Consider the following 24,228-nt stretch of genomic DNA (forward strand, 5'->3'; position numbering starts at 1 on the left):
CGAAAATTAAATATCCGTATCTATTTCTCCAACACATTTCTTGCCTTGTGCCTTTCATTACACATCCGATGTAAAATCTATGCATCTCAGTTCGTCGGTTGTGACTCATTTTAGGGCTACTTATGCTTCGCCAGTAATTCAACCGAGGACCTCTGGTTATTACAGACACGGGTTTTCAGCGACCCGCCAATAATTGCACATTAGTTACAAATTATGTATATAGTTAGTCAGTGTTACTTCTGCGTTCATCCAGTGAAATACGCCCTAGCTATGTCGTACATTAGCAATCTATTATCCTCTTTCATAGCTCTTTCTACTGTGCACGAAACTCGACTGAGGGTCGAGCTCGGACACTTTTGATTTTTATTCCAGTACAGCAGAAAAATGATGTTCTTTATCGCTGTGTCACTCCGATATTGTGTTGAGTGAGCGACTCTTTACCTGCTATTACCTCATTTTTTTTTTAAATATTAATTTTCTTTTATTTGAAAGTCGTCATTTGAAATTTGCAGAAGTGAATTTATAATTTGTCTGCAACTTCCTGTGTTATAACTCATCCACGATTTTCGTGTATATAAATGTTACTGTTTCTCGTTTATGCTCTTCTAACTTTACTCATTCAGAATTTAAATGTTCAATTCTCGTTTATAGAGTAATTATGGACAGGGTCGTACACTGAAAGCACCGGGCATCAAAATTCGTCCCATAACATTATAAAATTTACTTTTTGAGTTAATATTTAATTCATGACTTTTTCCGTTTCAACTGTTAGTAATCAGTACGATGATTAAATTAATTCGAGAAACGTGAATCTATTGCATACAAACTTGCAAAGAAGATTATAAAGTTACTCGACTTCACTTCTCACTTAGTAAGGGAAAAACAAGTTATTTTAAGCATCTTTAAAAATGTTTCAATATTATATAATTGTAATTTAAACAAATTATTGTAATAAGTACGTATTTTATGCAGAAAACATGCTAATAGAAAGTCTCAAATTACAGATATTTTATGTTAATACCATGATATATATATTACTAGACAAAATATCAGGGAAATATGCTTATCTCTGAGAAGTAATGTATTGGTATTTCATAGAGTTTTAAAAACAATTCTACTACTATAACATTAAGGGATAAAAGTGGTTCAATATATACTACTATATTCATTTAATGTCGCTTTGATTGCAGATATACCAGGAAAAAGTATGGAAATACAACATTTTCAAGTATTCATTATATTAGAATGAGACGACTACGAATTATGCTTCGAATGAGTATTCATTATGCTACGCTCCATTATTGAACATTCTCTGTGATTCCATGGACTAAGTAAAGAAAGGTGTTATATACAGAGTGGACACTTTTAAATCTAATTGCAAGCGGACAGGAACCAGGTTCAAATTGTCCAAACTTTGACGTATTAACAATCTCCTCTCTCACTTCTTTAAAATTTCAACGAAATAATTTCTCGGTGGAAAACTGGCGTTTGTGCACAAATCAATTTTATTTATTCGAAAATTAATATGAGAGGCTCTCTTAACTTCATCCCCTTATCCACGCCAAATTGTTTGAAATTGGTCTCAATCATTATTGCATCGTTTATGCACGCTTGTGCACAACTCGAAATTTGAAATATTGACATAGCCTCATCTAACGTTAATTGACACCAAACTGCTCACAATTGAGGAGTTCCATGCAATAAGGGCGATAGTCCGAAATATGCAATTCGAGAAAAAACAATGTTGAAAATTTAAGTAGTGTTTATTGTACATAAAACAACATAATATGCAGTGTTTTATTTCCGTTATTGGTAAATAACATGTTAATCAAGATAGTATACGTTTTTAACATTGTACATAGCTTCTTATTTAAATGTATTTGTTAAGAAAGCAACTGGTGTTATACATCCTTTTTGCATCAAACCACTAGCATCAAAACTTTTCTCTAAAATTAAAAGTTAATTAATTAGATATTAATAAACGGCTGCTGTTTAGTAACTCTTAGAAAGAAAAAGTAATATATTATGAGAATATATAAGACGAAAACTACTTGTAACGCTTGTCAGTGCCCTGTGTTTTTAGTCACCCTCACTGTCATGCGGAACATAATCACTTTCCGAATTTTCTTTCATTGTTTTTCAGAACAATCTCGGACAAAACATGCTCATATCATGCTTTAACAGGATCTCGCAAAAAAACGACAGAGACTTCTAACATAAGATAATTAGGAGGCTCTTACTCTTGATTATGTTACTGGTGTCAATAATAGCACTCTATTTTCAGCATATGGTTTCTCGATAATTTGAAATGGCTTATACAATGACATTTAGCTACTTGATGCTACATCCGTACCGTTAGTAGACCACTGCACTCTTATATATGATTGAAGTTTGAACAGAAATTTTACTCTTAAATTTTGGGTATAGATAGGCCATGAAATGATTCTTAAAGTCTCTCAAAACTGCATTTCCATCACTGAATTTCAATAGATCTCTTATATTCTTTAATACTATTTCTTCTCTTCTTCCTTTTCTGCCTTTCATTTCCAGATTCACTACTTAAGTCATTTAGGCAAAATTAGTACGGTACGCAACTACAGTGTGGTGTTGGGATGGAACTGAACAGTTTTTCACGAGGTAAATGCAGTGTTATTGTTTTCACGCTACTCTGGCTGATATTCCTCTGAATTCAAAGAGTTGTCTGACCTCTAGAATTGAGTTGAAATTTTTACAGGAGGTAAAACCAGCATGATAAAAATATTTATGCCTTTGATGCAAAAAGGGCATAATCTTGCTTACCCCCATATTAAATTAAGCTCCTCAATTGTTAGTGGATTCTTTGCGCACTTTGTTTACGCAAAATTTCCGCTTATGTACCAACGAAAATGTGAGATATAGACATATCTAGTTTGGGAGCCAGCCTCTCCCCAACAATTGCAAATGTTATCAACATTGTCTCAACCATTAGTTTATCGTTTCTGGACGCAAAAGGTTCATTTCTGCATAAACGGAAGTGTGAGATATGCCGTATCTAGTTTAGCAAAGAGCCAACTCGTCGTTTTAGCACATTTGTGGACTCAAAACCCTTCGTTTGTGTACGAAAGAGAATGTAAAATTTTCACATTTCTCAATTTGGATACCAGCTATCCAGAGCCTACCGATTGACACCAAACTGGTCTCGGTTACGTTTTGGGCTTTAGAGTCTAGCCTAGAAAAATTGATACAATTGGTGCTAAACTTGCAGTATCCATTGCTCTCCGGCTTAGGATTAAAAACCAAGAAACAAACTTTATATTTAGACATACAAAGAACAGGGACAGGAGTTTCTATAAAATTTGTCGTAATGGAATAAAAGGTTAGAACTTACTCTCCATGTAGCTGTGAAAAACTTATTTAATTTTTCAATTTTTCTTTTCCTATTACCCATCGTCCTCTCTCTCTCTCTCTCTCTCTATGTAATGCCAAAGTTGGGCACTTAAGGGCAGCCTAGTGTAGGTAGGATGACTAGAACCAACTTATAGGGCCAGTAGTTCTAAAATTAAATGTAATAATAATTATTAAAAGTGGGGTGAGATGGCAGAAATTGGGAAATGGAAAAAGATCGAGTAGAGGTCAATCATCAAGTATCTACAAATAAAAGGAATGTCGGCGTCTGAGATCCACCGGGATATGCTGAATACCGTAGATGAATCCCCCTCTACATATGCCACCATCAAAAGATAGGTGCAAAACCCCAAACGTGGTAGGGAGAGTGTTGAAAATGAGCCGAGATCTGGGAGACCATCAGTTGAAACCACCACTGGAAACATTGGCCTGGTACTTGAAATGATCATGGAAGATCACCGGTTGTCAACGCTAAGGATAGCAAACAGGCTGGGCATATCACAAGACAAAGCAGATTATAATCTGAAGAATGAGCTTGGTTTATCTTTCTGCTCGATTGGTCCCACGTCTTCTCACTCCGAACAAAAACGCACTCAGTATCTCCTATCTGTGGACAATTTGAAACGTGATGTGGACGATCTTCTCTGTCGATTCACCACTATGGACGAGTGTTGGGTACACCACTAAAACCCAGAAACAAAACAGCAATCCAAACCATTCAAACACCATTCCTTCCCTACCCCAAAGAAGGCAAAGGTAATCCCCTCCACTGGCAAAGTGATGGCCTCTGCTTTTTTGATAATCACGGTCTGATAATCATTGATTACCTACAAAGGGTCACACCATCACAGAACAGTACTATAGTGACCTTTTGAAAAAACTTCGAGTGCAAATTTAGGAAAAAAGGCCACAAATGAAGTTCAGGGGCGCTTTCTACCATCACGAAAGTGTTCCCGGCTACACATCAGCAGTTGCCAGGGCTACTATTTACAAATGCGGCTTTGAACTAGTTTCTCATCCACTCTATTCTCCAGATCTGGCCCCTCAAACTTCCCCTTGTTCCCCAATCTAAAATCAGCTCTATCAGGACGACGTTTTGAAGCGATAATGACGTAATGACATCAATGGAGGAGTCTCTATAGGCACAATCTAAGGTACTTTTTTCTACTGGGATCGGAGCACTGCAGCACCGTTAGAGCAAATATGCTACTGTCCAAGGGGATTATGTTGAAAAATAAAGGCATTACCAAATCTGTACTTCTAATATTTCCCTCAAGGCTCAAAACTTTTGAGGCACCCCTCGTAAGACGGCATACCAAAATTGCTGATTCTAGAACATCTCTGCCATGGAATGAATAATGTAGCTTCTCTGTAGCAAGAAACACCCACCCAATCGAACCGAAATTTAGTATAAAGATGCACACTAAGAGGTGCAGGTCTGAAAAGAAGCTAATTGATATAGGTTAAGTGGACCATTAATTAGTCGCAAGAATATATAACTCGTACATAGGTGATGTCACTTACATGGTACATTCGTGTCCCCTCGGGATTCGTGTAAAATTGATTCAAATGCAAAATTCCCCGCGGCCTAATTTGTATTGTACTAATTTAGCGGCCGATATCGATAGTTGCACTTTGATGGGAGTCCATATATCCGGCAATCAATAACACATTACTACAAAGCTCGGACACAAAATCGCTTTAGTTTGTTTAGATGTAACTGGACATGAATGTGGGCATATGCAAAACAAATTCAATCAAGTACTGCTTCTCTGATGCCATGTTATCCACCAGGGCGCCGTCTTGGATCCGCCAGATTGGATTCAACTTTCCTTTCTTCGAATGAGAATAAGTGCAAATTATGCACCAGATTCATGTACAATTTTCTCAGATGTTCATTTGTGTAGTGTGTTTTACCATAGCTTGTACCGTTTGCAAGATATTGCATGTTAAATATCAGGCATTTCACGAATATTGAACCAAATAGAAAGTTGTGCAGGGCCTCGCGGGTATTTCTAATATTTTACATGATTTAATATCTTATTTAATGATAATAAATTTAAAAAATAATATAAATATGGTTTATGCTGGTTTCACGTCAACCTGGTATCAATGCAATAACTGAGGGTGCGGCCATACAATCCTAACCCACTTTGCAACTAAATTAGCGAAAAAGAAACATATCTCGAGATAGTGAATGTTGCTTTGTCTTTATCCCGAAGCCTTAACTAGATCTTATTAGCTACGACCAATATTCTTATTTTCCCCGAAATTGTTTTTGAAAGAGAAAACGTCTATACGTATCTATGTTTAAATGCACTTTCGTTAACCACAGTGTACCTTCACAGAGTTACAATCCTGGCTGAGATGATTTTCTTATACCGTCCTTTAAAGCAATATTTATAACAGATCGGCATATTAACAAAAATGTGGTCTTGATTGGAGATATCTCTATAGGCGTATTGCATTATTTGTTAGCTTACAAAATAATAACTGTAAATATATTCCCAGTATTTCAGCATAAATGATTGATTCACAATAACGTACTTTTTTCTCTCGCATATATGGTCTTCATTGGAAACATATTTTCATGTAAGTTCTTGAAAATTAGTCACAAATTTTTATCATCATAACATACATCATGAATTTTTATTTTATTGCCGAATTCTTTCCAATTTTTTTTCTGGTTTATCAACTTTGTGTCTCAATTGTCCCTCATTATGCTAACAAACTGCGCATAAGCTAGTTGTAAATGTTCTAGTGAAAACGTTTGCCGTGAGAAAGAAGAAGAATCTCAGTCTATACAGGACACCAAATCCGTGATTATTGTTTGTTTCGATTTGATTCCATTACGTGGTTATCAAAATCTTTAACTTCATTCATTGAATGAAATACATCATTAATAGTATGTGGTTTACATTCAGTAATTTTTCATAAATTCTCCACCATATTGAAGAAATCAGAGAGGTTGACACACGCTGCTTTACTCATTGTCTATATGTCTTCATTTGCTCTACCATCATCACAGGAACTAATCTTCGTCTCATTTTTCGTTACAGCTGCGTCTAGACAAGTGTAAAACAATGGAAACGGCATTCCTCTGTTTGGAATCTTTCTAACCTTAAAAATTATTGCTGTCTTATTTTATAGTATCCAATGAAACAGTCCTTAAAGTCATATCACACACTAATGTTTGCTATTGTCTTCAGTACAGTATTAAAAGGAAATGCATTTTTGTTCGAATTATCAACTATTTGGAGTTAACCCACAAACGCCCAGGACCAGTTTTATTCGTTAGCAACTGCCTTGAACAATACCGTGTTACATCGAAAACCTGAGAAGAAAACTAAACGAAATTCGTACAACAAGAGAACGGGTAGTGTGCCAGAAGTGAAACAACGGGGGTTTGGCTAACTGAATGATATAGCCCATGTAACGTAGTGAAAAATGAAGTGGGTCACTGGTGGCAGAAGACTCCTCAGCATGTATATTTCAGCTCTTCAATTCATGATTTACAATCTTACAAATATACAATGAATTCGGATGATGAAAAATCCCCTGATGATCTAAATAGTGTCTGCGGCTTATAAGTCATTTCGTAAATATCAGAAATCCACTTTTAGTGCACATGCATATGTCGTTCAATTTGTTGTAGGCTCAGTGCTGTGTACGTTACATCTAACATCAATAGCTAAATCTAATATTATGCCCTTAGGTCAACGTATATATATCTAAAAAAAAAAAAGCTTTTATTCTACCAATGATTTATACCAAAATTAACTGCGTGTCCTGAAAATACTATAACACTAAGGATAGATAAATCAAACGACGATGATGTGCAAAACTAGTTAATCTTTTCCAGTTCTAAACAATGAACAACATAGAATACAAAGTGTTCTTAACTATTTTCAAATATATAGGATTGCTACCCGCTCTAAAATATAACCAGCCGATTCCCCAATATTTACCTAAATTTCAAATCTCTTGTAAACATAAATAATAAACACATGGCCTTTAATAGGAACCAACCAAATTGAGAAATAATTAACCAGAAGTAAATATAACCTTTTTTATTGTTTAAGTATTTAGTTAAAAGTATATTATTTTCTCATAAAATTTATCATTCCCTTGATGATAATTATAAAATATTGAGTAGTAATTAAAGTATAATAATGACGGCGAAATGCATGCGATAAATAATTAAATCATATAAATAAAAATATTATAAATATAAGTGGAGAGTGGTTATTCAATTTACTAATAACTACATAATTTCGTGTTTCTATTTTATTTCTAATAAATAATGAAATTCGAGTTTTGTTCAGAAAGAAACTGAACTTTTGTAATAGTGCCTCGACCATTCAAGACGGCGCAGCTCGACTACTAAGGACGCCTAGGGCAGAGTTAGACAAGAAACTACTGTTTACTGTGTTTCGCTCTGACCATTAGTTGCCAAGGTAAAGCCCCTGAAGTGAACAGGTGCTCAAGCTGTTCAGGGATTAGTGATGAAGTAAACATAAAAAAGCTTGAAGAAGAACGTCTGTGTATGAAAGTTTGCTACAAACTGTGCAAACCTTTTACAGAGACATTTTATTTGCTTAGCCAAGCATAAGGAGAGGATTGTATGAGTCGAACGCTGTACTATGAATGGTTTAGGCGTTTTTAACAAGACAAAATATGGGTCGGCCCAACGGGTGATAATCATGTGAGGAGAGTTCGTGCTCTGACTGGTGCGAATCGTCATTAACTGTTCGAGAAGTTGGTCACGAAGTGGGCATGAACGTAGGATCATGCTATCAAATTTTATTTTAAAATTTCAGGTGCATAGTTTAGTGCAAAATTCGTTCTGCGTGTGTTGACTAAAATCAAAAAGACACGAGTGCAGAAATCAGCCAACAAGTGCTAATGAAAATGAGGACTTTTCTAAGACCGTCATAACAAGCTATGAGAAACATTTATGGCTACGATGTTGACAGAAGGTGCACTCGTTGCAGTTGGTGGAAAAACGTTCTCATTTACCAAAAAAGCACATATGTATCGGTCAAAGATCGAGGTGATGTTGGTTGTGTTTTTCAATGGGAAAACATTTTATATCAGGACGTTGAACACTCCACATCAAAAAATGCGACAGCTAACGCCTTGCAAGTATGCCACCCAATATACACCTCCTTATCTTATAATCATTTTAGGTAAAGAGACCCCCTCTCTATCCCCCTTTCTTCTCTCCTATAGTAAAATTAGCTAACAGCATGAGCTCAAATCTTATTTCAAACTTCACAAGTATTAGTTTCGATAAAATGAAATAACAAAATCGACACGAAACAAGATTCATAGGTTGATGCAGGGAGAAACTGAAACACACACAATGGAAAATTGAAACCAATGTATGTCTATTACACAGAAATTCATAAATGAGGCAGAGAGAAGAAGGAGAGAAGGAAAGAAGAAAAAGGAGAACAGATAAAATTGTGGAATTCAAACGTAGTAAGAAAAGAACCTAACATTATTAAATTCCGTTTCCAGAAATCCAACAGTTATATTGAAATAATTTTTGTTTTTACATATTTTTTAAGAACTATTCGAATATACAGAGGATGTTTTAAACATTCATTATGACACTTTCATAATGGATAACATACTCAATTTCAAGTAGAACTGTAGATCTCTGAGACACATCTGGGATAATATCAAAAGTTTAACACACATGCTTTGTTTCCGCGTGGTTCGATTGCAAATTCCTTAGTGTTCATTGGACGTACTGTTCCAAACTACATTCTAATATACCCTGTAGGTAGCGTTGGTCATATGCTCCATTTCAGACTGCTAATGCAAACTGAACAAACCAGCAAAAAATCGAAACAAAAAGAAAACAGAAAGAAAGAAAGAAAGAGAAAATTGAAAAGTTTAATTTAATGCTAAATTACTATCAGAAATACCCTATGTTAAGTGTACAAACTGTATCCTAACGAAAAGTTACAAATGTTGGAAAGAAGAACTTTATGCTCTTCATAGATGCAGCATCTTTCAAATTTCAACGTAAGAAAAACACATTGAATAATAGGATAGGAACAAATTTTGTGTCGAACTAGTACAAATAAAATTTTGTTTTCAAATAACCAAAGAACTATGATTTTCTAGTCTTTTCCGAAGATTTATATGTTCCATACATCAGGCATTGATTTCATCTCTTCCGAATATAACTTAATTTGCACAGATAGTATGAACGCGTTCAAGAGTTATTACGTTTTATTCATTTTTATATATCAACCCTCCTCCCCTTCACCTAACCCTAAGATTTACCGCTAAAATGAAATGATAAAAAGCTTCCCAGAACCGAACCTTATCGTGTTGAAAATTTGATCGAGATCGGTCAGGTTCTTTAAAAGATTAGAAGCCGCAAGCACAGTTACTTTCAATATTATAATAAAGGTCATAATATTATTATTAATAATAATAATAATAATAATAATATAATTATTATTATTATTATTATTATTATTATTATTATTATTATTATTATTATTATTATTATTATTATTATTTGCGTACTTTGAACTTGCATGACGAAATTACTGCAAAATATATTTTATTTGTTTATTTTTTCCTCGATTGTATGTTTTTCCTTTATCAGTGGACATTAATTTCTCTCTAGGCCGTCGAATAAATTAATTTCGATATGCACTTTGGTGCAAATAACGTTACAGGAAGAAGCCGGGTCGTTCCACGATCAGGGCTAAAGTAAGTAATATTTGGCTTGTAATTTCAGATGACATGATAGTGTGGGAGTAACGTAATGACCTTATGAATAATAGAGCGATCGAACGTAGGTTTTAATCCTGTTCACATCAAAGTTAAACTTTTTACAAACTGATTGTGACTAATCGACTTATCCTACTGGACAAGCAATACATAAGAATGTGTTAGCAAGCACCTGTACCATGATTGAGACGATTTACGAATACTGGTTGGGAAAGGGTAAGGGAGTTACCAGAACATTGCAAAGACATCACTGAACTGCAGGATACACTTTTCCTGTTATCGGTATCAGAAGGAAACACTACACCAGTTGTTAAACAAAGTTGTAGACCAATCGGTGGTGTAGTGGTAACGTGCCACACTTCCAAATGGAAAATCTAGGTTCGATTCCCCATCAGGTAGTATGAATTTTTCGCATAAAATAATGGCTGCAGAAATTTATCTTCTGATGTTGAACTTACAAGGCATCACTGGCGATAAAATTCAAATAAACAGTGTGTGCGTTCTATATCATACATTGTAATGATATGTAGGCCCTTCTTTCTTTTTCTGCCTTGAAGTTTCCCTGCCCTGTTTTTGCATCTTTCACTTCTCCCCCCATCTCTCTCACGCACTTCTTTTTCCAAAGTTAAAACTGAGCAAGTGCCCGATATACCTGGTATGGAGAATCTAATTAACTGTTAACTTCGGCGTCGTGTTTTTCGTGCTCTGGGGATAACATTTCCAGTTATGGTCATCTCTGACAGAAATGCTGTTTAAACGCAAGGGAATAAATAAAATATATTTTCAATCCTCAGGATTACCGAGTCACAGTCGAATTACCAGGTCACTATTTGAATCCTCGACTCAGTGTTGGTCTATAACCTAACCACCATCATGCGACTGGCACGGTAATCCGTTTGAGCTCTTAACGTCTTCATACTATCTGTGCAAATTACGTTATATCCGGAAGGTATGAAATCAATGCTAAATGTTCGTAACAGGTAATTCTTCGGAAAAGACTAGAAAATGAGATCTCTTTGGTTATTTGAAAACAAAATTATATTTACATTAGATACAAAATTTGTTCCCATCCTATTTATATAATTCACTGTGTTTTTCTTTTTCAGGTAGAAATTTTAAACATGATACATCTATGAGGGACATAAAGTTCTTCTTTCCAACATTTGTAACTTTTCGTTATAATACAGTTTGAACTTTCAATATAGGGCATTTCTGATAGTAATTTAGCAGTAAAATAGAACTTTTCAATTTTCTCTTTCTTTCTTTCTCTTTTCTTTCGTTTCGTTTTTTTTTTTTTTGCTGCTTTGCTCAGTTTGCATTAGTAGTCTGAAATGGATGATATGACCAACGCCATCTACTGGGTATATTAGAATGTATAATGAAAGTAGAATGTAGAATTGGTATGTAGAATGAATTTTGGAACAGTACGTCCAATGAACACTAACGAATTTGCAATAGAACCCCGTGGGGGGAAAAAAACATGTATGTTAAATTTTGAAATTATCCGAAATGTGTCTCGGAGATCTACAGTTCTACTTGAAATTGAGTATGCTATCTATTGTGAAAGTGACATAATGCATGTTTAAGACATCCTCTATATATTCGAATAGTTCTAAAAAAATATGTAAAAACAAAAAATATTTCTATATTACCGTTGGATTTCTGGAAACGGAAATTTATAATGTTAGATTTATTTTTTATTACGTTTGAATTCCACAATTTTATATGTTCTCCCTTTTCTTTTTCTTCTTCTATCCTTTTCTCTCTCTCTGTCTCATTTATGAATCTCTGTGTCATAGACATCCATTGGTTTCAATTTTCCATTGTGTGTGTTTCAATTTCTCCCTACATCAACCTATGAATCTTGTTTCGTGTCGGTTTTGTTATTTCATTTTATCGAAACTAATACTTGTGAAGTTTGAAATAAGAATTGCGCTCATGTTGTTAGCTAATTTTACTATAGGAGAGAAGAAAGGAGGAGAGAGAGGGGGTCTCCTTACCTGAAATGATTATGGGATAAGAAGGTGTATATTGGGTCACAAGTTTTTGATGCGGAGTTTACAACGATGTCTGATGGTAAACAAGGAAATCTGCCAGGGAATTTTAGCGCGTTTGGGGAATGATCTGTACATGTAGGGTCCTGAGTTGTGGGAACATCAGACTTGAATGTTGAATCATGACAGTGAGCCAGCTGAGGTGTAGCTTCTTGTCAGTAGTAATCTAACAAAACTCACCCTCTCCGTTGTGCCCTTGACCCAGCCCTAGACGACTTTATCCTATTTCAGAAACTTGAAACCATGTGAAAGGGGCGTCGTTTCCAAACCACAGAAGGTATTCAGGCCAATCTGACAAAAGACTCTGTGACATCCCAGGAATTGCATTTCAGAAGGCTTTTCAAAAATGGAGGAAACGTTTCGAATTGTGTTTTTTCAGTGGAATGGAACAGTTCGAGGGGGACAGTGCCTAAAATGTACAATTAAGAATAAATATTTTATAGCAGAAGATTGGTTTCTTTTTAAACACACTTCATATGGAATGTAAGTGAATACTACTTCATGTCATAAACTAGTTTTTATCCTTCTGTACAGTTTATTGAATATTACATTTACATTTAATTCACAGGGATACCTAAACAAGAACAACTGGTTCCGTTAATTATTGGTGGAACGCGAACACCAGTTAGAATATTTAATGGTGACTTGTCATTCACGTACCAAACCATCATGGATAATGATGGATTCATTGAAATATATATATCAAGGACTGAGGATTTTATTACCTCCGATATGTATCTTATTGTTCTCAGGAATGGTAAACTCAACTGTCAATGGACGAACTACCTTAACGAAAGTTTCATAGCTGAGTGTACGAAGAGTACCAAAGGTTTTGACGCATTGTTACACAATGGAAAGATAAGAAAATGCAGAAAACTTAAGAGCGCTACAGTAAGTAATTATCAAGCTTTTGCTAACATATCAAATGCATCATTTGACAACTTTACTTAGAAGTAAAATTAACTGATTTCCCATGCAGAATTAGCTTATATATATATATATATATATATATATATATATATATATATATATATATATATTTTACTTATTTATAACGTGACACAATGACCAGCTATTCGAGCGCAATTTTATATAGAAACAAGTGAGTATTCTTTTACATTTAAATGTATTAATTCAAGGTCCACGTAAGTTGAAATCTTATTTATATATATTTGTATTTAATTTTCATTCCACTTTTAAAATAATAGTTTAAAATTGTTGTGTGTGTTTAAAAAATGTCTAACTAATAATATTATGCACTACACGTAGCTATAACCCATTAAATTGGAAACTACATTTTTTTAACTTTTAGATTCAAAAATGTAAGTACAAATTGCAGCGCGACATTATAGTCATTTTAAGCGTGTTACAGGGCAACTACATATTACAGGAAGAACAAAACAACTCACTTTCAGTTCTAGTAAGTATTAGCAGAAATATGATTTACAAGGAGAGAAAAATGTAGCTTCCAGCGCACAGTAGAGCGAAGGCACCAAATTCTGGTCAAAAAGTAGGAATACGCAATATGAAGCAGAAAATTGTAATAAACCCAATTAGTTCGGTGTGTGAGGTGCCTACAATAATGTATTCATTATGTAGAAGAAGTATTTGGACATAAAATACATTTACAAGCAAACAACAAAAAAAGTTTTTGGGTAGGGTGCACCAAGATACACTATATGGGCATGACTGAAAGTGTAAAAGAAGATCCGTGAACAGAAATGTTTATATTACTTCGACATTATTTCATATACAGAATATTACATCACAAAAGGAAATATTTCTTATATTCGTGCTTAAATTATATAACAGGTTATATGATTAGCATAAACTCACGCGTGGGTAATTTTCTTTGATTTGGCAATTTACGCTTTGCTTACATTCTTGAACATGAAAGGGAAAAGTGTATTTACTCAATTTACAACTCAAGAATAATAAAAGTCGTAAAAGTTCATGCTTCTCAAAATTATTTCAAACTTGTGGAGGATTCGTTATGTCAATCAAAATTCAATTAATTAAACTTACCTGATCACAAATTCTTGATATGAATATATTTAGTTGAGTTCAGTTTGAGTTTAACTTCCCTTTCAACAGCGAGGTTATATAAGAAATGGCCTAATGCTTAACGTAGAATCTGAACTACATGAACTACGGAATCGGGAATCGAACCCGGGCTTCCTACTCCAAAGGCGCGCAGGCTAAAATGTCGAGTACCAGTATTTATATATATTGATGACGATATACTAGAGACATTTATGAAGGTTATTACAATCATGGGTTAAACATCTATAACAAATAAGTGGTGTTATAAGTCTCTCGAAGTAAATAAAGGTACAGGGCAATATTACTATCAAAAGGAAGACGGATCTCACAGCAACGAAAACAGGCTGGCAGAATTTAGAAAAACTATAAAAGTGTATGTAATGTCACAATTTAGTAGGGTAAGAGCATATGGAACTTATGCTCACTATTGATATCTGCAAATATGGGCACCATATGTGTCAAAAGAGGTTGGCAAGGACAATTTAATAGATTCGATTATTTTTATCAACGAACATAAAGTTAATGATGCGTGTAAGTGGGGAAAGGAGGATGTAGTCGTTTTTCCCATAAAACTATCACAGAATTTGGACACTCTTTGTTATAGCAGCTAAAATGACGAAACATGAAATACTCACTACTTCATTATTACTTAGAACTGTATGTAAATAAAAATACATACTTTCAAATACCATAATTTAGTATTCAAGCGATAGCTAGTAAAATGGCCATATCATTAATTCGAACGATTGCATACTTCCATTATGGTGTATTTATGGAGTGAATTGTGACTGATGTTGGCTACGTGAATGTAGTGGAATGATTTAAATAACCATAAGGAAGCAAACCGTGGTGTTACTTCATATTTTATTAATTTAGACGTTTATAAACTAACAACTAACAAACTCAATATGGAAGTAAAACGTCGCTTAAATCAACGAGTGCATAGCAAAGCTAGTGATTGTATGTATTTTCTCAATACTGTGTCATATTGAATATCGAGATCAACTTTGCCAAGGTCAAGGACCTTTAGGTGAAAATTTGAAACAATAAGAGGGGATATATAGATGTTAAAATTTGCCATGTGAATCTATTGTTTGATCTTCCGTTTATGGCGCCAACAGGGATATCCAACCGGCAGAACTAGTTCTATATATTATTTATATTTTGAGATATAATTAACTGGGCAAAAGCGATATAGGGCTAGCGTTTCTATTTGTTGGCAAAAAGTTTGAGTTAATATTCTATTTAAGAATTTGTTTCTAATTCTTATCTAATCTAATATATTTAAGAATATGAAATATGTTTAAAATGTAGAACGTTCAGTTTGCAAACATTATTCTAGACGAGAAATTCATGTGCGTAGTTTCTAAAGTCATAATTATTAGGTGCACAAATTTATTCACTTTACGGAGATTTTAATGCAATTATTCGTTCATATCATATCGTTTAGCAGATACTACCTGGCTTTCTTTCTACATTTTCATATCCTTCTTTGTTTTCAAGTTATTTATTATTTTTTGAAAAAGTGAGGATAGGCCTAGATGAGAGCCTTAAGTTGGGACACAATTACTACATTCAAAGCTATTACTACTGCTACTACTATAATTACTAGTACCAATAATAATGGAAATAATAGGTTTAATCTTGATTACTCTCCTTTGTTTTAATACTTAGTAACTTATGTGAATACACATACATAAACTCAGCATACAATCTTCCATTTTAAGACTCCAGCTCATTGGAATGCACAAACACAACAAACTGTGGTTATTATCCACGACTCTAGAGGTATGAGAGTACATTGGTCTAACAAGAAAGTCATGCATATGGAACTTCCTGGTCTGTCAACTAACCCACAACTATATTATGCTATCGGAGTGTATCGAGACACAATAAGACCCCTGTCGAGTTCTAAAGGTAAGATCTGTTTTGCTAATGATAAAAAATATACTACCGCTATTGATAATTTAGTGCAATAGATTTCAGAGTTAAAATTATTCAATAAGTTGTTCAAATAATATATTAGTTCTTCAGGTCATCATTCATCGTTAGTTATAACAAATTTTCTTCTTTCAATAATATTAACATTCATACTGTAAAAATTTAATACATAAGTATTATCCACTTTTACTTGGTTTTTCGAAATGTCTAACTGTTGTAAACAATCCGTGTCATACGCATAATGATGAAGTACAATACGAAGTTGAAACACAAATAACATTAGTTTTGTTATAAAACTTACAGAAAAGACAATGAGCATATCTGTGTTTGTTATTTTCGTTCTCTACACCATAATGTTTATTTCAGTGAAAGCAACCAATTTACCATTGATTAAAAATCACGTCGTTATAAATAACCTAAGGGTTAGCTTCACATTCTTAGAGATAGAAAATGATTAAGTAAGTGAATTGCTATACCTTAATGAAAGTGGCAGCCGTATTTTATACGGACGTAATTGTTCCGTCGGTATAAAATACATATTTTAATCATTTGCCAATTTAAAAATTCAATGGAACATATTTACGATATATCATCAATAATCTATCTAAACAAGGCATCAAAGTAATCCTTACAAATTAAAACTTTGATCGAAAACACATTATAGAATATAAAATGTTAATATATATATATATATATATATATATATATATATATATATATATATATATATATATATATATCAAAACCTGGTTTTATTCGTAATATTTAACTTGGGAAAACTTTAAAAATTATAAATATTTCAACTTCACGAGTACAAGTCAGAATGACCTCACCTTAACGACGTTATGTTGCAATATGTAATAAATTAAAATAATCCTAAATATTCTCAAAAGTTTAAGTATCTAGATGATTCTACAACAGTGAATATAACGCTCAGTGAGAAGATGCAATCATCTGAATGGGAATTTTAGATCCAAGTAGTAAGTGACAATGCTTAAACTGGTATCTGCTGAAGCGTATCCGAGTCAGGATTATGTAAATGGCTGGCCAGAGATGGAAGACTAGTCGATTGTATACCCAGGACTGTACTCTCGCGAAGATAGGCATAAGACGCGTAGTTTGTATTCACATAGAGTACAGTAGTAATGTTACTGAAAAAATAGCTAATCAAATAGGTAGGTGACGGAAGGTGTGACGATGCTTCAGCAGTGAAGAGAGTACCGAATATTTAACCATATATTAATTTTTAACTAATGCAAGTTAGATTATGAAATAATTTAAAATAATAACAATAAGACACTTGTAGTGAGAAAGTAAGCAACGAAAATGGCGAGCGTACGTAAGATCACGAATATTTAGTGTATATGACCAAATCTAAGACCAAGAAATAGGGAAAGTCAAAACAATGTAAAACATGTAACAGTAAGATACAGCTGAGGATCAAGAAATACATTTCTTTTTCGGTGTAAGTACACACATTCAATCCTTTTGGTTATAAAACCAACGATACGTATCGTTTGGTCAGCAGCAATATTACTTAAATGTTTAAACTCTCGGATTACAGCCAGAAGATTTTCAGAGTGGGAATAAATAAAAAGATTACCGGCGTTGGCTATAAAAAAGAACCTGGACAAGATACATGAAGTGTTTGACGATAACAATATAAAGAGCTTCACTGTGAAAAAAATCCTTGAAGGAAATCATTTCCATGAGAGAACTCAATGATATATGAATCTATGCACACCTCCAGATAATGCTCACTAACAATTATTTTAATTATTTCACAGTGTCGCTACAAAGACCCAACTCATGAATTACAAATATCCTCTAAGTTTTTTGTCAGGCTTATCCATACAAACACACACACGCACAAACGCATCTCTCTCTCTCTCTTTCAATCTCTCTCTCTCTCTCTCTCTCTCTCTCTCTCTATATATATATATATATATATATATATATATATATATATATATATATATAAATCAGGTATGGAAATAACCAACCCACCACTCCATTGGTGCGGGCGACTAATATCATATTGAAGCTAACTAAATTATTTCTATTTTTGGATGTGGGCTAGTAGTTTTCTTCCTAGGCTAGTAAAATTTTGGTGCTTGTTTGCATCCCTAATATAAATATCCATAGATACAGATATGGATAGATAGATAGATAGATATAAATAAAGTTATGACACGATATACCGAACATTTAAGGGCATTCGTATGAATATTTAATCAATAATTTCTATAAGTGAGGAACGGGCACCTGTATGAGCGATAAAATTTTAAACGCCTTATGCAGAGAATTTTGACGTATGATTAGCGTCATACTAATGGCCTGACTACTACAGGAACCCCATGTTAGTCAAACTCTTTAGTATGACTATAATCACGCGTCAAAATGACTCTGCATACGGCCCTAAGAGTTCTATTTATGGCTTGAAACCAGCCTATTCTGACAATTACAATTACCAGTGTTAAAGTTCGAGGCACATTTAAACAGCAAAATTGTATTACTTCCTGTACCGAACGCGTTGTGCTATATATCGATCAATGAGATTTTAATTATCGAGCAGGATGTTTTATATAGTGAACAGTAGGGTGAGCCGAATTTTCTTTTTCTCATTTCGATTGGCCGGTTTGCGGAAAATATGCCGTGTGTTAGTGGTGGTCTTCATATAAAATTTATATATTTTTTTGCTCAACCCCTTCCTTTGCATCATGGGACTTGAACATTTTTTTTTATATATGTGGCTATGCAACCCGCCCAACACCGAAAAGAAAATTGTACTGCATAGCTATAAACTTTGACTCATTTTCACACTAAAGCATTCTGAGGCTGTGGAAGAGAAAGGTGAGATGCGATATTGATCCTATGAGGTAAAGATGGTATTTAATTACACGAAAAGCTGTATTTGTATGTCTCAATTCATGTTCTTCGCATATAGCGTGAAAAACAATGTTGTCAACCTCATATTAGAGCTTTTCACGTATATCGTGAACAAGCAAATTTTAATCAAGTAATCTGATATCGAATAATCTTGAACTTTGCTGTGCAATAATATAAAATATGTATTTACCTACAACATTGTACACGTCAATAATAATATTAAAAAATTGTTTTATAAGAGGTAGGAAACATTGCAATTTTTTACAAGTCCAGTAACGATCAGCAACACCTTTCGGACATTTGCCAAGCCGTTTCAGAAGGTTTGTGTCCGTCGTACTTTTAGAAGAAAAACCCTGGACCAATTTTCATGTCTAGTTCCTCGTACCTCCGTCTCTGATTATATTTTAGTACCGGAAATTCCCAAGAAGCACTTCGTTGGCTACCACACTATGTCAGCAAAGTATATGCACGAGTTTGGTTTGAAATAAAGGGAAACCGAATTCTCTCACTAACGGGTTGCTATTCGCACAATGTGCATCCATTCTTCCTGAGGAATTAAGAAGAATAGTGTGTAATGTGTTTAGTTCCAATGTTTACTTTGTCCATCCGGAAAACTTGTTGGCAATGATCACCTACAGGAGCCAGGATATCCGAGTTTTAGGGTGGAGAAGAATCAAAATGTGTCGTCAGAGAAACAGATCAAGTCTACGTAAATTTGTTGCCCCGGAAGTAAACTTAGACGCAAGTCGATATCATGAAATGATCGATTGGTTCTCAACGGACGTCTGGTTACTGAGCCACCAGTAATAAGAGAACTTCCTTCAAGAAAGAGAGAAGAAAATATTAGAGTGGTGGTTACAGCTTCTGAAGAAATTAGATGTTTTCCGTGCCGTACGCAAGCAGTGGACAGGATGATAAAGTACTTTCAAAAACGTCAGCATCAGTATGTAGAGCAGATCGAAGAGATAGCGTTATCAGGGTAAAATTAGATTCTAGAAAAAATGAAAATGTTTGACTCCAAGCAGGACAATCGAATGTAAATGGTCCAGAAGAGGAAGCAAATAGGGCGGCGCAACTCACTTTGCATCTACCTACTCGTGGTGAGCTGAGGGGGAGTTTCAGAGTGAATGTGCCGAAACGAGCTAAGACCTGCAAGAGAGAGTTTGTCAACAATATTTCTTGATCTACTGTATATTTATAAAGTGTTTTGAAAATATTAATACAATTTCTTCGTCTGACTGATTATGATTTTTAACACTTATGAATAATATTGCATCTCACTTTTCTCTTGTGTTTTATTTTCAGCCTCAGTATTCTTCCGTTTGAGAAAGAACTAAATGTTATAGCTGTGCAGCATAATTAAATTTGCTGTGTCATGCGGGTTCCATAGCCACAGATATAAAAATATTCAAGTTCCATGAGGCAAAGGAAGAGGTTGACCAAAAGAATCCAAATTTTCTGTGTGGACTACCACTAACACGAAGCAAATTTTCCACACCAAGCCAATGGAAAAAAGAAATAGATGTACAACCAAGGATGTCATAAATAGAGGATCTGCCCATATGTATATTCATCCTATTAAATCGGTGAAGCCAAAAAGCAACCGAGCATCGGCACGTCTGGTGGCTCCTCTCGTTTCTGCCATCGTCTGATTGGCTACTATCGTTTCCGCCATGATTGTTGGCTCAAAACATTGCGATCCTAGTGGGCGGAGTGGGCAGAGTAGCGGTGGCGAAACTGTGACGTATGGCTTCAAGATTTTGTTGTAAGGGCAGATACTCTATTTTGTAAGATCTTGTGTGCAGCACAATTTTCTTCGTAGTGTCGTGCGGGTTACATGGCCGCAGCTATGATAATATTCAAGTCCCAGGAGGCAAAGGAAGGGGTTGAGACACAAAAAAATACAAATTTTGTGTATAGACTACCACTAACGCGAGGCAACTTTTCCGCAACCCGGCCAATCGAAATTTAATAAAGTAGCCCACCTAAGTGAACAGCAAGGTTTAAATATCGAACAGAATATTTCACATTTAAGTTCAATTTAATGCTTAAATGGATATAGTAACATTATAAACATATTACAATAATCTGTAAATAGTATAAGCAGATAGCAGCATAAAAATATCAATCTATAAATAGCAGATAGAAATAGGTATATTAAAATGTTCTAAGCTACAAAATCTGTTTCATATTGCCACTCATCAGCACAGAGAGGAGCACGTTATACGTTAGTCCTTTTTCTTTCCTTTCTTCCTTCAGTTCTTCCCGGTATTCTTCGAAAGATATTGGATACGTTTCCTTTAACCTAAATTGATAACGTTTCGACGGAACTTCAGGAAGTTTGAAAAACTCTTTGAAAGAATCATCACTACTACTTGAAGAAGGCGAGCATGCAAATTCCGAAGTGATTTCATCTTGATGCAGCAAAATTGTCTTGTGAATTTTTACCCCACTTTTCGAAATGCCGGGCCCTGGAAACTCCTTCTTGGGTGAAGGTGCGTTCAATTATAAACGTTCATTATTCCTTGTCAATTTACGATTGTCACTGTCATTCTCTTCGTTTTCCTTAGCTGAGCTTGAAATACTTGTTTCGTTTTCATCAGCCAATTTAGTTTCATGTGTCGCACTGTACCCGGTTTTAACACTTTTCCGATAAGCATACAATTCTTGGTCACCACTACTCTGTTCCACTTCATCACATGTTAGTGTGTCATGGAACAGATTAGTACATGGCAGTAGTTCTTCCATATTATCAAGTATGAACTTCAGTTTCTGATGAGAAGTAGGGAACAATTGTTAAAAAGATGAAGGGGTACTCTGGTCACTCTCTTGCTGTGGGTATCCCTCTGGGGTTTTCAGAATATCCCCAAACACACTCGCTGTAGTCCACAGCATGATTCAATGGATAAAAACCACACGTACGAAATGTGCTTTTCACAGTTTCTTGTTTGACGGCATCATCCCAAACTTTCTTCAACATTGGTGCAATATTTACTTTCGTTACCGATGGTCCAAGAGTTGGAATTTTCTCGTTCTGATAAGCATTCTCACATGGTCGTTCCAAGTGTGAAAATACTCCTATGCTGCGTGCTGGTTGCAGAAGATGAGTGACGTTGGGGAAATGACAATTCATAATCGTGACAATATTCACTGCCATGAAGTGATAAATGACTCTTGTGGACATCAAGGAAGAGAATAAGAGGAAGTATGATTTTGTCACTCTAACCAAGGCCTAAACTGTTGAAGGTAACTAAAATATGCTTTAGCACTCATCCAGCCTGTTTCTGTTTGGCCATAGATCCATGGCTCAAGTATATTACTCTTGGTAATTTGGTGAAGTCGTATGTTGCTGCAGACGATTACGGTTCGGGCACAACGCCCGTCAGCACAGAATTTGCTGCGTACTGTTATCTTTCCTTTTCTTTAGATGTTGCTGTAATTTGAAGCTGTTCTCATCCCACACCAAGATACTTTCCTGAAACCCTGCAGAACAGGAAGTTTGTTTCATCTTTGTTGAAGGTTCTTGTTGAGTGTACCAAAATTACACTTAATCTCTAAGATTCAAGATAGCTGGAAAGTTCAGAAATGCGGCGGCTTATTCTCTCTTCCGAAACTGTAGCCCCTGCTCTTGCTAATAGTTTCACCCTTCTTCTGGCTGATACTATCTGACACTATCCTAGCATCTGCCTGGTGTGAAAAGGAGAAGCCGGGGAAAGTTCATTCAGGATCTCTGGTCTAAAAGGAAAAAAAATTACCTAGGTATACACGGCTCCAAACGTGAATTCCCATCTGCATTTCTGCCTTTCCTGCAATAGTAGACAACCCCCAAAAGGGTCGTTGGGGTGGCTGAGAATTAGAAAGGCGTTGGTCCAAACTTCAGTTTTGTTACAAATACGACAGTGTGACAAACTGCAATTAAAAGAATAAAATAAATTGTTAAGAATAACGATTTTATTATCGTGATAGCAATGGATTACATAAAAATTTACAAAATGATCTAACTTAAGCAGATCAAGAAGATAAATGATAAGAAATAGATATCAGAGGAAAGCAGTTCCTTTCCTTTTTCAAAAAAATATCTCGCAAGAAAAATAAATGTTACATACTGTAAATGTTTAATATAAAAGCTTAAAAACACAGAAATAAACATCCATACGAAACAGAAAAAAAAAAACAAACACACACTAAATGACACCAGTGGCGTAGCAGACCTGCGGGTCTCCCATGCAAGGCAAAGATATGGGGCCCTAGCTGTAAATTCAATTGTTAAAATAATGATAATAATAACTTGTTTCCTTTTCAAAATTTCTGACTGTGCCTAAGAGCATGTCTGCATATAGCGATCATGTGTGCACGTTTTGCGCTTCCAAGGCCCAGAAGGTATGGAAATTTCCGAGAGAGAAACAAAAGAAATTTCGTACGATAAATTCTAGGATAGAAGTTCGAAATACTTGCCTTTTAACAGATGCTATTTTGTTTCATTGTTTTAGGATCAGAAAAATTCTGGTGCGTAAGAAATTAGAGTATATAATATTGCAAATATGCAAGTGGATTTACATTGCAGTTTGTGGTAATAAAGAAATTGTCGTTAGAAGATATTGTTGTAAAAATTAAGTTTTATTTCTTCGTCCATCGCAAATCTTAGGGACCCCTTACACATCACCCCTTCCTCCTCGAATATCAACATGGTAAATATAGGATGTTTATGTAACAATGTTGATAAATTTGCGATATCGAATGTTGATGTATTTTAATATTGATATCGACGATTTCGATATATCGACGTATCTCACAGGCCCACAACCTAGACATGCAGCTTGAAATATGCTGAAATCAACAATCAAAATCTATGTTCTTCCATTTCCGTGTCCAAGTTTGAGGGGCAAGCGGTGAACATAAAAAATAATGTAAAAAAAGAAATGTTAAAATAAAAGTAGTTATACTTTCCATCATTAGGTCCTTGATTCTATCCCATCTCCCGCCAAGTGAACTTTGTGATGGACAAACACCGTGTGCTTAAATTTTCTCGAGGTTCTCCCGTTTCCTCCCACTTTCTTCATTTCTCCGTTTCATTAATTTCTCTTCATCACCATCTCATTTAACGTAGAAATCAAAGATTTGATGTAGGATTATACTCTATAATAGTTCACAACTAGGC

General features: G+C 34.8%; 1 protein-coding gene across 1 annotated transcript in view; it reads left to right on the forward strand.

Annotated features, from left to right (window-relative positions):
- LOC145672099 (uncharacterized) overlaps positions 1–24,228 on the forward strand; it is a 215,842-nt gene that overhangs the window by 145,795 nt on the left and 45,819 nt on the right. Inside the window, exons 5-6 of the mRNA XM_081741367.1 lie at positions 12,766–13,088; positions 15,968–16,157. Of these exons, the coding sequence (XP_081597493.1) occupies positions 12,766–13,088; positions 15,968–16,157 (513 nt within the window). The remainder of the gene's footprint in view (positions 1–12,765; positions 13,089–15,967; positions 16,158–24,228) is intronic.

The sequence above is a fragment of the Thermobia domestica genome, chromosome 15 (genome assembly GCF_964235325.1).
Source record: "Thermobia domestica chromosome 15, izTheDome1.hap1.1, whole genome shotgun sequence".
In the NCBI taxonomy this organism is placed as follows: Eukaryota; Metazoa; Arthropoda; class Insecta; order Zygentoma; family Lepismatidae; genus Thermobia; species Thermobia domestica.